Here is a 15148-nt window from a genome sequence, read left to right on the forward strand (position 1 = left end):
ACTGAGCCGTGAACCTAGAGAGTTAAGGGAAAACATCAAATAAAAAGAAGAAACAGAGCAAGTCTTCGTTAGGAGGTGATGAATCGTTCGGAGAGGCAAGCAGTACTGAGAGCAAGGACAAACCAAATAAAAAGGTCCAGTCACTTCAGAAGGACATGGAGGGAATGTTGAAGGAGTTCAAAATGATGAAGGGGAGTGCAGGCCGCAGTGACGAAGGCGAGATGTGGTGCACAGAGTGCAAAGAGATCAGGAAGATGCAAACTGTCCAATGCTGGGTGTAAATTTGCTCAATATTAAGTAAGAGAAGGTTCTTGTGGTCACCCGAAATCGGGCGAAACAAGTTGTGTATTTGGCTCCCCATATGTCGAAGCAAAGGGTACTCAAAGCAAAAGAAATTGAGAAGGCAATGAAGGGAAATAAAGATAGTCCTACAAATGTTACAAATAAAGGTACTAGTCAAAATCAAAGATCACCTTCAGACTAAGCCTCAACTAAGGATGACACTATTGAATACCTGCACCACTTCTCAAACCACTCAAACAATTCTTTCACAACAAACCTATGTTCGAGGAGGGTTTGCAATAGACCCCACGCGACTAACAGTAAACAATGGATGACACCCAGTTGTTGTTGAAATTGGGATTCTAGGAACTATTCTGATGGACACTAATGTTGATAGAGGGTCAAGGGTAAATGTTTTTCCAGAGGAGACATGGAAAAGATTGAGAATTCGACCTTGTGGTGACCCACCTTTAACCAACTTGGTCTAGATCAATAGGGAATAAAACCCCTCGGGATACTCATGGCTCAACAAGTAACCATTGGTACACAACCATTTGTATTGGATTTCATCGTGATTTTGTTGAAGAAGGGGTATGATGCCATTCTTGGTAGGGGATGGCTGGTGTTAGCGAAGGCAAACCACAATTAAAGAAGAATATGTTGTTGATGGAAAGTGGGGGATGAAAGTTCGTTATCAACCTCCATGCACAAATGGCGAGCGAGGAGGTTGCCTCATCCTTGGAGTCTGAGTTAGATAGAGAGCATGGCCGGGTAGACGAAGGAAGAAATTAGATGGAACCCAACAACGATCTCGTATTAGAATTAGAAGAACATTTAGAGGATGATGTAAGTTCAATGAATATACTCTTCCATTGGCAGATGGAGGATAGTGAACTTTTTCATAGCTATATGTTGGGAGTGGAGGAATTTGACCAAGGTGCTGAGAAGGATCTGTTTCTGTTAGAGTTTAGAGAATATAAAGAAGGTGAAACCTAGGTGAATGAAAGCCCTTTGTACAATTTTGATGTTGAGGAACCATCCATTTGGGTTACTAATCTCAGTGATGTGGAAAACCCACACAACATATTGGTTGGTGATGATTGGGATCATGTATTGAAAGCAACATTTAAAATCTTCACAGAATATAAAGATGTGTTCGCTTGGACTTATATGAATCTAAAAGGCGTACCACCCCTAGAGATGTGTGTACAACGCATACCTCTGGTAGCTGGAGCCGTACCTATGTGGAAAGGACTGTACAAAATTTATAAAAATTATACTGCCAAGGTTGATGAAGCAATCCAACATATGCTTGAGGCAAGAATCATATTCAAGGTCCAGACAAGCATATGGGTCTCGCCCATTGTAATATCATTGAAAAAGGATGCGAACCAAATCCAAATCTATGTCGATTTCCTGTGCTTGAATGCGGTGACTATAAAAGATCCCTTTCCAATCTCGTTCACAGACACAATATTGGAAGAGGTGGCCAGTCACATTGTATTCATTTATGGATGGGTTTTCTAGTTATAACCGAATTTCAATTGCAGATGAAGGCAAATTAAAAACTACATTTGTTGTAGAAGATGGAGTCTTTGTATATAACCAGATGCCCTTTGGATTGCGCAATTCGCCAATAACCTTCTAAAGAGTAATTCTCCACATTTTTGTTAAAATGTCAATGGAGAACTTAACTTGAAGAAGTGCAGGTTTATGGTCTCTTAGGGTAATTTGTTGGGGCACATCGTGTGTAAGATGGGACTAAAGACCGATCTAGATAGGGTATGCATAATAGTTGAAATGGAGGCTCCAACTAATGTGAGCAGACTCAAATCATTCCTAAGGCATATTGGCTATTATAGACTATTCATAAAGAATTTCACCCAAGTTTCTTTCCTCTCGATAAATTGGCAAGAAAAGGGGAACCCTATGTTTGGGGTACAAAGCATGAGACTTCTTTTAGGGAGTTGAAGACTCGATTGTTAGGACTTAAGAGCATCGATCTTGGCATATCACAACTGGGATAAAGAATTTCACGTGCATGTGGATGCATCTAATTTTGCAATAGGAACAACTCTTAGATAGATAGGCGGTTACGACTTGAATCATCCTATCTATTTCACAAGTAGGTTGTTGTCTAGGGTTGAGAAGAACTACAACACGACATAGTGAGAACCCTTAGGAATGGTATACGCAGTACAAAAGTCTAGACACTATTTGTTGGCCACGCTGTTCACATTTTACATGGTCCACTAGGCATTGATGTACCTGGTGAACAAACCTATTATACAAGGCAGGGTAAGCTGATGGTTGCTACTGCTACAAGTGTTTACTTTCACCATCATCGTAAGGCCGAGGAAAAGCCATGTCATCATGGACCAACTTTCTCGAATCAAGTCAGAAGAGCCACCAAAAGGCATCAGTGATGATTTTCCAGATGCAAATCTATTTCGTATTGCCATCCTTTCGGTGTGGTACAAGTGTATTGGGGAATATCTATCGACCTCACAGTTTTTGACAGAGATGCCACTAGGAGAGCGACATACGCTGGTGCTACAAAGCAAAATATTGCAATTAATTAATGGATTCCTATATAAAATGGTCCCAGACTAGGTACTGTGAAGGTGCGTGCGGGAGCCACATGAAGGTCCAATACGGAAACATATGGGACTAGACACAACAACAGGGAAAGTCCTCCTAGTTAGACTATGGTGGCCTACATTATACACTGATACTAGGGTATGGGCGATCATCTGTGACACTTCCTAGTGAGCGAACAAACCATCAAAATGAGATTTTATGTTGCTTAACCCCTAAAATGCCCAAGAATTGTTTGAACAATGGGGCTTGGACTTTGTTGGACAACTAAAGGTGAGCAAGACTTAGAGGTGTTGGCATGTGGTGCTAGCAACAAAGTATCTCACCAAATGGGTCAAAGCACGAGCATTACTAGACAACTCAGCCATAAGTACGATAAAATTTATTTACGAGTAGATCATCACACGTTATGGTATTCCAATACAATTGACTAGTGATAGGGGAGGTCACTTTGTCAATCATGTCATCCGACTACTTACAACCAAGTTTAAAATCTTTCACTTCCTCTTGAATTTGTACTACTCGAGAGCTATGGGCAGGCGGAAGCAACAAATAAGATTCTTGTACACATAATTTACAAGTCATGCAAGGTAGAGCAGGCCGACTCGGAGAAGTTTCTGTCAACATTATGGGCTTATTGCACAACGTACAGGGTGACAACTAGACATATGCCATTCTAATTAATGTTCAGGCAAGAAGCTGTAGTACTGACAAAGTTTATGGTCCTAAGCCTCCAGATAGCAATTGAGAATAGATTTGGTCATATGGAAAGTCTTTGCAAAAGGTTATATTGATTGAACAAGTTGGATGAGCGAAGTCTAATGGCGCAATGCGCAATGGAAGTATCCCAAACTCACCGTAAAGTACGGCATGATAAACATTTAGAGCGGACAAGTTTCAACCGGGCCAATGAGTGCTCAAGTACAACGGCTGAAATGAGATTGGACTAGGTAAGTTCAAAGTAAAATGGTTGGGACCATACAAAATACAGAAAGTTGGAGATGACGAGACCTCATAGTTACACCACCTTGGGGGATGATGGGACAGTGGTTTCCGGTATAGGGGGACAGAGGGGCCTTAATTTGGGGACGATAGGTGGACAATTGTGGGGGCACTGGGGGGGTATTATATATTATATATAGGGTACTTAAAATGCTAGTTATGAAAAGATTTATTGCAATATAAGATATAAAAATGTAAAAGAGTAAATACTTGAACATTGCATTGAATTGGAACATCAAACATTGAACATAAATAGTCATATCAGCAAATAGTTAACACCGGGACGTCTCCCCATCCTCGGTAGAGGTGGTGGAATTTGGTGGCACTGTTGGGGACAAGGGAACAGAGTCCCCAAGTCCCTAGTGTGTAGGGCAAAAATGAGGGGGGCGCATCCTCGTGTTACTATGTAACAGGTCCATCAAGTTGTGGACTCTCGATGGACATGAGATCCTAGACATAGTTAATGGTCCAAAGCTTGAAATGTACCATCACAAGCATGAGCGCCCGAGAAGGCTAGATAACTTAGATTTAGGAATATATTAAAAAAAATGATTACAAAATTAGAGGTCATACAGCCACATACAACATCACATGGCAAAAAAGAATTACCATATGACAATATTAAGGAAAGTCATAATAAGCCACCGTACAACAATAACTGAGAAAAGGCATATAAAGTCATAGTATGGCCGTTGAGGCGAAGATGAAAGCATTATGATCTATAAAAACACTTTACAAGCATTCACCAGCAACACCGTACGACAACTCTTGAAGCGAATGGGAACAATACCATACACCGCTCATTGAGATTGGTAAGAGGTATTATGCAGCCCATGAATTCAGCCAATGCTCATCGAACGGAAAACATTGTATGGCTTGGAAACCATCGACGTTTTACGCTCATACGAATGAAGGTTCGACACCATTATAGGTATAAACAAGGGTGAAGGCATTGAGCGCATCCATAAGAGATTGACTACAAATCAATGACTTCAACTATCGATCTTCGTCAAGTGTAGAAATGACATTAGAAGACAAGGTACGGGAGCTTAGCCAACACCCATGAACAAGAGTCACTATACGACTCGAGGGTAAATCTTGAGACAAGAAGTATCCCGTACAGTAGCGGCTGAGTCCGAGATAGGGGGTTCCTACCATGTGGCTAAAGAAAATACATCATCTGTAGTATGACAACATGGAATCAATCTAGAAATGTCGTACAATTGATTAAAGGGACAATTTGCATACAAGGAAAGCAGTGACCATACATATGAAGACACCAAGTGCTGGTGTATGATGCCATACTTAATTGTGTGATATGAAACATATGCACCTCCCAACAATTGGCATTTTCAGCATGGGATAGAGCGGAGAAAAATATCACCATACCATATGGTATATTTGGCTAGAGGAGACCATCGTATTGGCACCAAGAAGACATTGAGTGGGACACCGTACAAACAATAGGGAATGCATAAATTGAGAACACATCAAACACAAGGGGGAAATGTATAATCTGAGAACACGTCAAAGCCCTAATGGTTTTTGCAGTAGTACCTGAGCAAAGGAAAAGCCCTAACCATTTCTTGCATCAACGACAAAAAGCAAAACAATTATGCAATTGGCTGGGAAGAGGAGTTAGAAAGCACTGTTACAAGCAAGCAATTTAGGTAACAAAAGTATGAATGCAAATAAGCACACCCAAACCTTGTCCCTAGGTGTGAGAGTTGTAGGAGGCACCGGTTCTAGTAAGAAGGTGAGACCAAGGATAAAGATGACATCGACAAATGCTTCAAAAGAACTTGTGACGGCTTAGACAGTCACTTTCAAAGGATTGAATGACCTTGACTGCAGCAAATGGTGGTTTGATTGTCCCGACACTTCAGATAATTGATTGATTAAAGATCACTTACATAGAGCTCAAATTCATTGGGTGATATAGATGCCAATCTTTTGCATCAAAGAATTCAAAGACTCCTTAAGGAAGATGATAGAATCATTTGACATAGTTTTAAGACGGAGTGCAGTCATGTATCTACACCTTAAGGTAGTGATCTCCTTCACAGCAACAAAGTTTCGTAGGGTATGTAGGCTGCCAAAAAAGGGACATAAGATTGAGTTAAAGCCTCAAAAGATGCCGTAGGAGGTGAAGGATTTTTACATTAACATGATTTGCTGAGAGGGTCTTACAGAGGAATTAAGAAAACATTTACCCGCGAGGGACACTGGAGATGTTTGATGGATGTGGTGAAAAGTCAGCCTCTTTTCCACAAGTAACCTTGTTGAATAATTTGATGGGAGGCAGGATATATGATTGGGTTGCATTGCTGGCTGAGTGCATGTTGTGGACAAAGAGGCTGTTTTGTGAACGAAATTGAGTGGCAAAAGAGTTGTGCAACTTCAGTTAAGGTTCTTTGGTTAAAAGAAGGAGCTTACAATTTCCAGCATACAGGCTAACACAGAGCGTGTTCCTTCTTATTGTTTAAAATGGGATGAAAAAGTTGTCCACCCCATCAAAATTAATTCACATTCACATTTTTCTTTGATTCCCTGCAAGATGCAATCTGGGATTATTTTTGATGTGAGTGATAGAAACACAACTACTCCTCCCCCATGGGCTGTGATGTACCTTTTCTAACAGAGAATTTAATGAGTAATATTAAAAGAACCAAATAAATAAGTAAATTACAAGAGACCACATTGTTAAAAGTATGTTCCCTTTCAAAATAGGATTTAATGATAAATAAATTGCATAAATAAAATCTAGAGAATTTATGAAATTGGGGGGGTATAAAATTGGATAGTATAACTGGAGAATTTAGTGTATTTGGAATATAAGAATTATTTTGTATATTATATATATACATTAATAATAATGAATTTAGAATTATATATCATTTAAGTTATATAGATATAGACATATATTCAGATAGTAATATATAGTTGGCTAGGTCCTTACTCACTAATAGAACTAAGAGGATAGAGACTTTGTGAAGGGAGTGGCGGAGCATCTTAGTCACATGTTGGGCAGAAACCTCGAGGAAGCCAGCTTGTAGATTGTTTTTGCACCATGGTCATAGTAATGCTACCATTTGTCTTAGGGTTAGTGATTAGGAGAGGAATAAGGAATTGGGACTTGTGTATGTATTATGTATGTATGTTTTGTTATATACATAGTGGTAATACATGAGATATTAATATATATAGTCCATTGTTTAATCTCTTGCTATAGCCCCTTATAGGAAAGATTGGTATTGTGTAGGGAGAGGTGAAGTAAATTGACAAGAGGGTAGGTGAATCCCAAGGCGGGATAGCAATGGGGTTCCAAAGCCTTGAGAGAACCTATTATAAAGTGGTGTCAAGGGCCCTATGACAAATAAATCTACAGTCTCTATAGGGTTGAGTTTGGGAGAGATGTAGGGAATTGGGTCTTAAGCATATTAACTACTGAATGTATAATGAACTACTCGTTTTCTTGAATTGAATTGATTTAGATGCATTGTAATGTACATTAACAATTGGAAATTGACAGCCTCCCAGTTGGGGACATTACATGGGCTCCCCAGTGTAGTCCTATGGTGAAATTTGAAGTCTTTGATTCTGCTTGATCGTTTAAATGATCTTAGCTGGCTGTAGAAGCATAGATTGTCTCCAATAATGATCAAGAAGGTGCCATTCAGGCTATCACAGCTAGGGTAGACACATGACCAACCAATGAGGCTTAAACAATATGGAGGGAAGAAATTAGCTATTAGAAACTCTTGGCTTTCTATTACACTTGCAGAAAAGTCAGAATTGGAACAGTGGTTTTCTTGCCAACACAAAGCAGTTCCCATTTGCAAATCTTGATTTTGCTTCTTTAAAGTTGGCTTTATATTTGAATAGTCATATCTGCCATAATGGCTTATCTATGATAATGGAAACCCATAAGATGATCCATCCCATGAAAAGTTTTTTTTATAAGGAACTAGTTAAAATACCTGTGCGCTTCAATCTCTGCAATTAAATCACATTGCAGTAATTTTAGTCAACTTATATATATACTTCTATGTTATTTTTCAATGCCTGTTGTTTTATCTCATGGTTGTTGTGAATGAAGTTTGAGATGAATTTATTGGTTGCATATTTGATGTTTTTCTTGAAGTATTGTTTCTTGTAAAATGGTTGATTTCACATGATAAATTGAAGTAGAAGTTGAGGGATATATTGTCTAAAATTGGTTGCCTATTAGTCACACAACTTCCGATTTTTTTACAGGTGGAGAAGGATAGGATTAGAGGTAATGATCATGGCAATTTGAACTGGTAAAATGTATCCTTCTTAAATCGAACTTGGATGTAATCATTTTTTTTTCATTATTGAATGATCTTCTGTTTAACTGTTTCTATTTTCAGCTTCAGAAAAACAAGATACATCCATACCCCTTGCTGCTGGAGCAGAGCAACAAATTTTGGTAATTTTTAGGTTTCTTTATTCTCTGTCTCCATCTCTTTTATTAGTCTGGGTTGACGAGGCAAGTAGATATTTTCTTAATGTTAGATAAATTCATGAAATTATTTTGAGTTAAAATCAACATTTATGTCCCATAGATAAGGCTTTCTGGTAGGTCTTGCTCTGCACAACACATTATCTCCTGGATTTGTAAAGAAGCTTTTGGATATGGATTCTCCAAAAAATATAGTAACATTTAATAACACATAAATCTTCACACATTTTTAGTTGTAAAAGCTACTAGATACTAGATATGGAAGGTAAAAGAACATTAATTTTCAAGCTAGAGTACAGTGTAGATCTACAAAAATTAGTGGTGACAAGAAATTGATGGGGATATTGTCATTGATGTCAAAGGGCTAAACACTTAGCATCATCAATATCAAAGGTATGAAGTACAATATCATGATTGAAGTTATTAAAGCAATCAAGAGGGAATATATGATGTCTACAATCCAATTCAATGATTTTGGATCAGTTACAATGAAAGATATATGAACAATAGAAAAGATGACCAGTTTAGGAAAGACAGAAAATACATATGGAAGATAAAGCTATAGTGGTCATGCATACAACAGATATAGTTAAGAGTCTTGAATAAAAGAAAGCATTCTTATATAAAGACAAAACAATGAAATATTTAATCAGCTGCAAATGACTACATATTCAAGTATTTGAGAAATATATAGAAGTCACAGAGTCTTAACAGAAGTATCACCACTTGGTTATAAAGACAAAACAATGAAAGATTTAATCAGCTGCAAACGACTACATATTTAAGTATTTGAGAAATATATAAAGTCACAAAGTCTTAACAGAAGTATCACCACTTGGTTAAATGAAAAGTTGTCATATTGTTATAAGCAAGAGCTATGAAGGCCATTATCAGCAACTCAATTCAAAGCTACCAGGTTTGAAAATATGCAACCACCAAGAAAGTTGGTATGTTTCAACACATTGAAAAACCAAATAGCTAGTACCATAAACCAATAATTGAATGCCAGGAAGATATTATAATATGTTTGATATATCAAAAATAAAAATTTAATCGTCATTCGTATATTCACAAGGAAGATGTGAGGCAGCAGTTTGAATAATATTAAACAATCAGACACTTACCTAAGCAGTGACGTCCAGAAATGGAGATGTGTTACAGGCAGCGATAATTTGTGGTAGAATTCCTTGTGCACATAACTGGAGAACACAGTGACGGTTTAATTAGTAACCCTCGTATTATAGCAGTATGCTAAGAGTAGAAAAGTCAAAGGCTAAGCACAGAAGAAATATACGATGCAACATTTCAATATGAGCTGGCAACATATAATTGATGGAGAACTGTTCATTAAAAACAATGAATTTCTCTTTATAGACATCGAGTAACAGGGCAACTGAGTTTTGCTCCTATATTTACCTTCTGAGATCATTGCATTATATATTGGTGATTATATATAATTTTAATTTTGTGACATGCATTCTGGTCACCACAAAATTTTTGTTCGAGCTATATTTTTGTTAAGTAGGAGATAATTTCCACAGCAAGTCAAATTGTGATATTGCTATCAGGATTTAACTGTGCGATTTTGAGTCAAACTCATTGACCCATGTTTCATGAGTAGTGATTCAACATGAATCCATCTCTCATGAGAATAAATGGAACACTTAGCACTAATTGGATCTAGGTGATGCTCACAAGGGTGAAGCATCGGGACTTCCCGAGAGGTCACCCATCCCAGTATTACTCCAGCTTGAGCGCGCTTAACTATGGAGTTTCCTCCATGGTTAAAACTCAAAGCTTTTTATCCCATTTGCAAAACCTTCACCAAGTGTTGTGCCTTATGAACCATTCATTAAAAAGCCCCTTAAGCTCATCAATTGATAAGTAGGAGATAATTTCCATAGCAAGTCAAATTGTGATATTGCTATCAGGATTTAACTATGTGACTTAATGTCAAACTCATTGACCCATGTTTCATGAGTAGTGATTCAACATGTATCCATCTCTCATGAGAATAAATGGAACACTTGGCACTCATTGGATCTAGGTGATGCTCACAGGGGTGAAGCACCGAGACTTCTCAGGAGGTCACCCATCCTAGTACTACTCCAACCTGAGCGTGCTTAACTATGGAGTTTCCTCCATGGTTAAACCCAAGGCTTGCAACCCCATTTGCAAAACCTTCACCAAGTGTTGTGCCTTATGAACCATTCATTAGAAGGCCCCTTAAGCTCATCAATTGATAAGGAGGAGATAATTTCCACAGCAAGTCAAGTTGTGATATTGCTATTAGGATTTAACTGTGCGATTTTGAGTCAAACTCATTGACCCATTTTTCATGAGTAGTGATTCAACATGAATCCATCTCTCATGAGAATAATGGAACACTTAGCACTCATTGGATCTAGGTGATGCTCATAGGGGTGAAGCACCGAGAGTTTGACTCAAAATCGCACAGTTAAATCCTGATAGCAATATCACAATTTGACTTGCTGTGGAAATTATCTCCTACTTATCAATTGATGAGCTTAAGGGGCTTTCTAATGAATGGTTCATAAGGCACAACACTTGGTGAAGGTTTTGCAAATGGGGTTGCAAGCTTTGGGTTTAACCATGGAGGAAAATCCGTAGTTAAGCGCACTCAAGCTGGAGTAGTATTGGGAAACTATGGAGTTTCCTCCATGGTTAAACCCAAAGCTTGCAACCCCATTTGCAAAACCTTCACCAAGTGTTGTGCCTTATGAACCATTCATTAGAAAGCCCCTTAAGCTCATCAATTGATAAGTAGGAGATAATTTCCACAGCAAGTCAAATTGTGATATTGTTATCAGGATTTAACTGTGCGATTTTGAATCAAACTCCCGGTGCTTCACCCCTGTGAGCATCACCTAGATCCAATGAGTGCTAAGTGTTCCATTTATTCTCATGAGAGATGGATTCATGTTGAATCACTACTCATGAAACATGGGTTAATGAGTTTGACTCAAAATCACACAGTTAAATCCTGATAGCATTATCACAATTTTACTTGCTGTGGAAATTATCTCCTACTTAACAATAAATGGAACACTTAGCACTCATTGGATCTAGGTGATGTTAAGGCTGTTTGAATATTTTGCTATCATTCTAATAGTAAAGGGTTCTGTTGTTCGAGTTATTCTGCTGATCAAGTGTTTGGTAATTCGAGTGTGTTGATATATCCAAGCATTGCTATTTGTTCTGGTCACATATGGTGTTTGTATATACATTGATTCAGCATTCAGATTGCAGTACTGTTTGTATGCCTGCATACTTGTTTCTATATTCTGTATTCTGTTCTGTTATTGTGACAATTAGTCAAGCTTATATTGGTTTTCTTGATCCAAAAGTGATCTATCATGTATAGTGATGAAGTCATCTCTTAATATGTTTGGGAAGTTCATGCTCAGATTAGATTGACTGTCTATGAGTGACATCAATCTGAAGACGTCTAAAAGAGTTTTCGATCTTCAATAAAGATACATATTTCTATGGGCTGGGCTTTTCATCCTTAGGTGGAGGGTTTTCCTAGGATAATTCACCCATATTCTTGTGCTTTGCATTTTTGTTATTTTGTCTTTTATTATATGCTCATATTCCGATTCAAAATCTAGCACTTTCCACCTAAAAGATTGCAAACACAAGCAATGTGGGTGTAAATATCCCCTTAGATAATCTAAGAATCTATTATTAATGCATAATTGATAGCCATGTTTGTAAGAATATGTATGTAATGACCAAGTACCATACACATCCAATATATTGAATCATAAGATAATTATCAAAAATATATAATCAAAGGCAAAATAAATAAATCAATATCGAGTAACTTCATAGTATTTATTAGATAGTAAATATGTAACCAAATAATAGTAATTGCAATATCTCTAATTATAATAGCACATTTCAATATATGATTTGATTATACCTAATACCTTTATATTTGTTGTCAATATAAGAAACTTATATTCTAAATCACAAAGTATAATTTGCATGAGTATGTATGAGTTAAAGCATTGACATAGATTGACGTGATTCCTATAAGTCACATCGATCCCTTTTACAGTTGGAGTATAAATAGTAGGAAAGAAAAGGTATGAATTGAGGAAGGAAAAAGGACATTCCACGGTGATTTTAGACTCGCACCAACCTGTCCTCGGACAAAACGAATTAGCACAATCACACCATATGCGTACTTGTCCACGGGTCAAACAAATAAGCACACTCACCCTCGTGAATGACAATTCCGGCTTGAAGTCCATGTGGACAAGTAAACCTCGACAACAATCAAGTACATTGTCTTGAATTAATACAAGCCAAGTTGCGGATAGGATCACATGCAATCAAATCTGGAATGAGGACCCCACTGTTAAGGTATGAATTTTGTTTGTTAATAATATTGATGATTTTAATTATCCTAACTTCCTAAGTTATTGAATATGCATATTAGATGTGTGAAATGTACTAATTAAAGATAATTAATTGTTATTTATTTATAGAAATAAGGAATATATTTGTGATAATCGATTCCTTATATTAGGAATAATGGAAATTGAATAATATTGTGTTGACCTATGGGGTTAACACCATGGAGATAATGAGACTCGAAGCATGGGGTATGTGAGATATTAAGACCACCATCTGACCACCACAGCCGAGAATCAATAGATAATCTCCATGCGCTAGAATATTCTGATGATGTTAACATATGCATATGTGATTGGCCTTGGATAGAGGATGTCCTGTCCAAGAAGAATCTTAAGGATTGTGCTCTCGGGAAGATGACGAGGTAGCTATGATCTAGGAAGCCCGATCTGGAGACGTCCTTAGGGGTTAAATTAGAGGGTAGAATAATATAGTTAGTATTGTTATTATTGTGATTCTAACCATTACATTGCAGGTATTAAGTGTCCCAAACTAACCCTAATAGTGGGGGCATTACAGTGGGATAAAAGGTAGATGCAATTACCTTGCTACAAATATTAAATGCAAGATGTAATTTAGTAAATGCGTAAAACATCTATTAGATAAGAAGCTTTACAAAAATTCGTAAAATGCAACTTGTGCACCTTGATAAATGAAAAGTTACAAAATGTAACTTTATGATTTATTTATTTTTCCTCCTTTTTAAATTTTTTTCTTGTATTTACGTCGTTTTCTCTTTCCTCAGTTATTTTTTGGTGATGCAAGATTGCCCGTACACCCTAAATGTTCTTGCATCCCTTCATATAAATGTATTGTAGCTGGCTTAATTACAAACTAATCAGAAATTGTGTATTTGAAGGTTTGATCTAAAATATTTTATATTGGAATGAATTCAAATGGAATGTTACCACTCTTACATGTGATTCATTGGAATATTGTAGAATCTTATTTATTTCATTTCAACATTTACAGCTCTTAGCCAGGCAACAAGCACAGCGTGAGGAAGAGCTTGCACGGTGTCAGCGCCATATTCAAGCCCTTCAAGTAAATCTATGTTTGTCTGTCTTGTAGATGCTTTTTGTGGTATATTTTCTTTGGAAAGAGGCAAGTTAGATTAATGTCCACCTGTTATCTAAAGTAGGTCAGTGGAACTAAAAATTACATTTGAGTACGGTAGGGATATGTTTAATTTCTCATGGGCTTTCTGATTGGCCTTCACCAGGAGGAAATCGATGAGCTTAAACACGAGAATCAGCTCCGCATCAAACAGGTGAGAACAAAATATTACCAATATAATAATATTGCTGAGCTTCAAGTCACTGCTTAGAATATGTTTTCCAAAAAAGACTGCATTCTGGAAAAGTGAATTACAAGTGCATACAGAGGGCTAATGTTTCTATAGTTCATAGAAGAATTATATATTTTAGTCATTGTTTGTAACTTTGTTTTGGCTCTCCAATGGATTGAAACATTTATTCTATCAATTGCCAATGGTATTTCTTCTTGGAATAATGATTGTATGAAGAATTTGAAACTATCGAGACATAACTGATTAAGATTTAGGGTTTATCTGCAATGTTAAATTTCTATAATTTCTTCCTTTTAATCTGGCCAAGTTAAGGTAAATCACTTCTGCTTTGCTTCTGTTTTAGTGCTCTTCATGTGCCATCTAGTGAAGGTAAATACCTCCAGGCTTTTATAAACAAGTCTTCTCCATTTCTCTGAATGGACAACTAATTGCACGTTGAAGTATACGGCTTATTTTTTCAATGTTAAAAAATTCTGAGCTATGACACAGGCAGCTGGCTCACTAACAAATCTGACAGTGCATAGTGTCTATACCTGGAACATGTTCTTCATGCGTTTTAAATTTTAATATATCTCCATGTTTTATTTTGTGGCTTTTTCTGCTACATTTCTTTGACAGTTGTGTACCTCTTAAGGCTATTTCCTGCTATGAGTTTTTTAGTTGCATTTATCTGGCTATTAATTCATAAATTTGCTTTGCTGGTAACACTCCCAAGCTTTAGCAATTAACATATAAAATTATGTATGTGTACACATGTTTCATTATTCTAATTGTCATACAGACTGTTTATTTATGTTTATATTTTTGGACAAACATCAATCTGTTGGAGTACCTCCTCAAACACTTCCATGTTAGCTTTCAATGTCCTGCTGGACAATGTTTATTTCCTTTTTCAAATCAGCGTGCAGAATAGCCTATTCTCTTTTAATTGATAGAAATGTGTCTATCAGATATTATTTGGATCTCATTTGCCTTCAATAGCTACCATCTGAATGACATATTATCTACTTTCTTAAAGGTGTGGTTAT

General features: G+C 37.0%; 1 protein-coding gene across 2 annotated transcripts in view; it reads left to right on the top strand.

Annotated features, from left to right (window-relative positions):
- Window positions 1-15148, top strand: part of ATGRIP (Golgi-localized GRIP domain-containing protein) — a 236648-nt gene that overhangs the window by 186153 nt on the left and 35347 nt on the right. For both annotated transcript variants that reach the window (XM_089802216.1, XM_089802217.1), the window contains 4 exons: window positions 8140-8161; window positions 8277-8335; window positions 13784-13855; window positions 14034-14081. In XM_089802216.1, coding sequence (XP_089658342.1) covers window positions 8140-8161; window positions 8277-8335; window positions 13784-13855; window positions 14034-14081 — 201 coding nt within the window. The remainder of the gene's footprint in view (window positions 1-8139; window positions 8162-8276; window positions 8336-13783; window positions 13856-14033; window positions 14082-15148) is intronic.

The sequence above is a fragment of the Cupressus sempervirens genome, chromosome 9, assembly GCF_028749045.1.
Source record: "Cupressus sempervirens isolate cs-2001-9-10 chromosome 9, ASM2874904v1, whole genome shotgun sequence".
Taxonomy (NCBI): domain Eukaryota; kingdom Viridiplantae; phylum Streptophyta; class Pinopsida; order Cupressales; family Cupressaceae; genus Cupressus; species Cupressus sempervirens.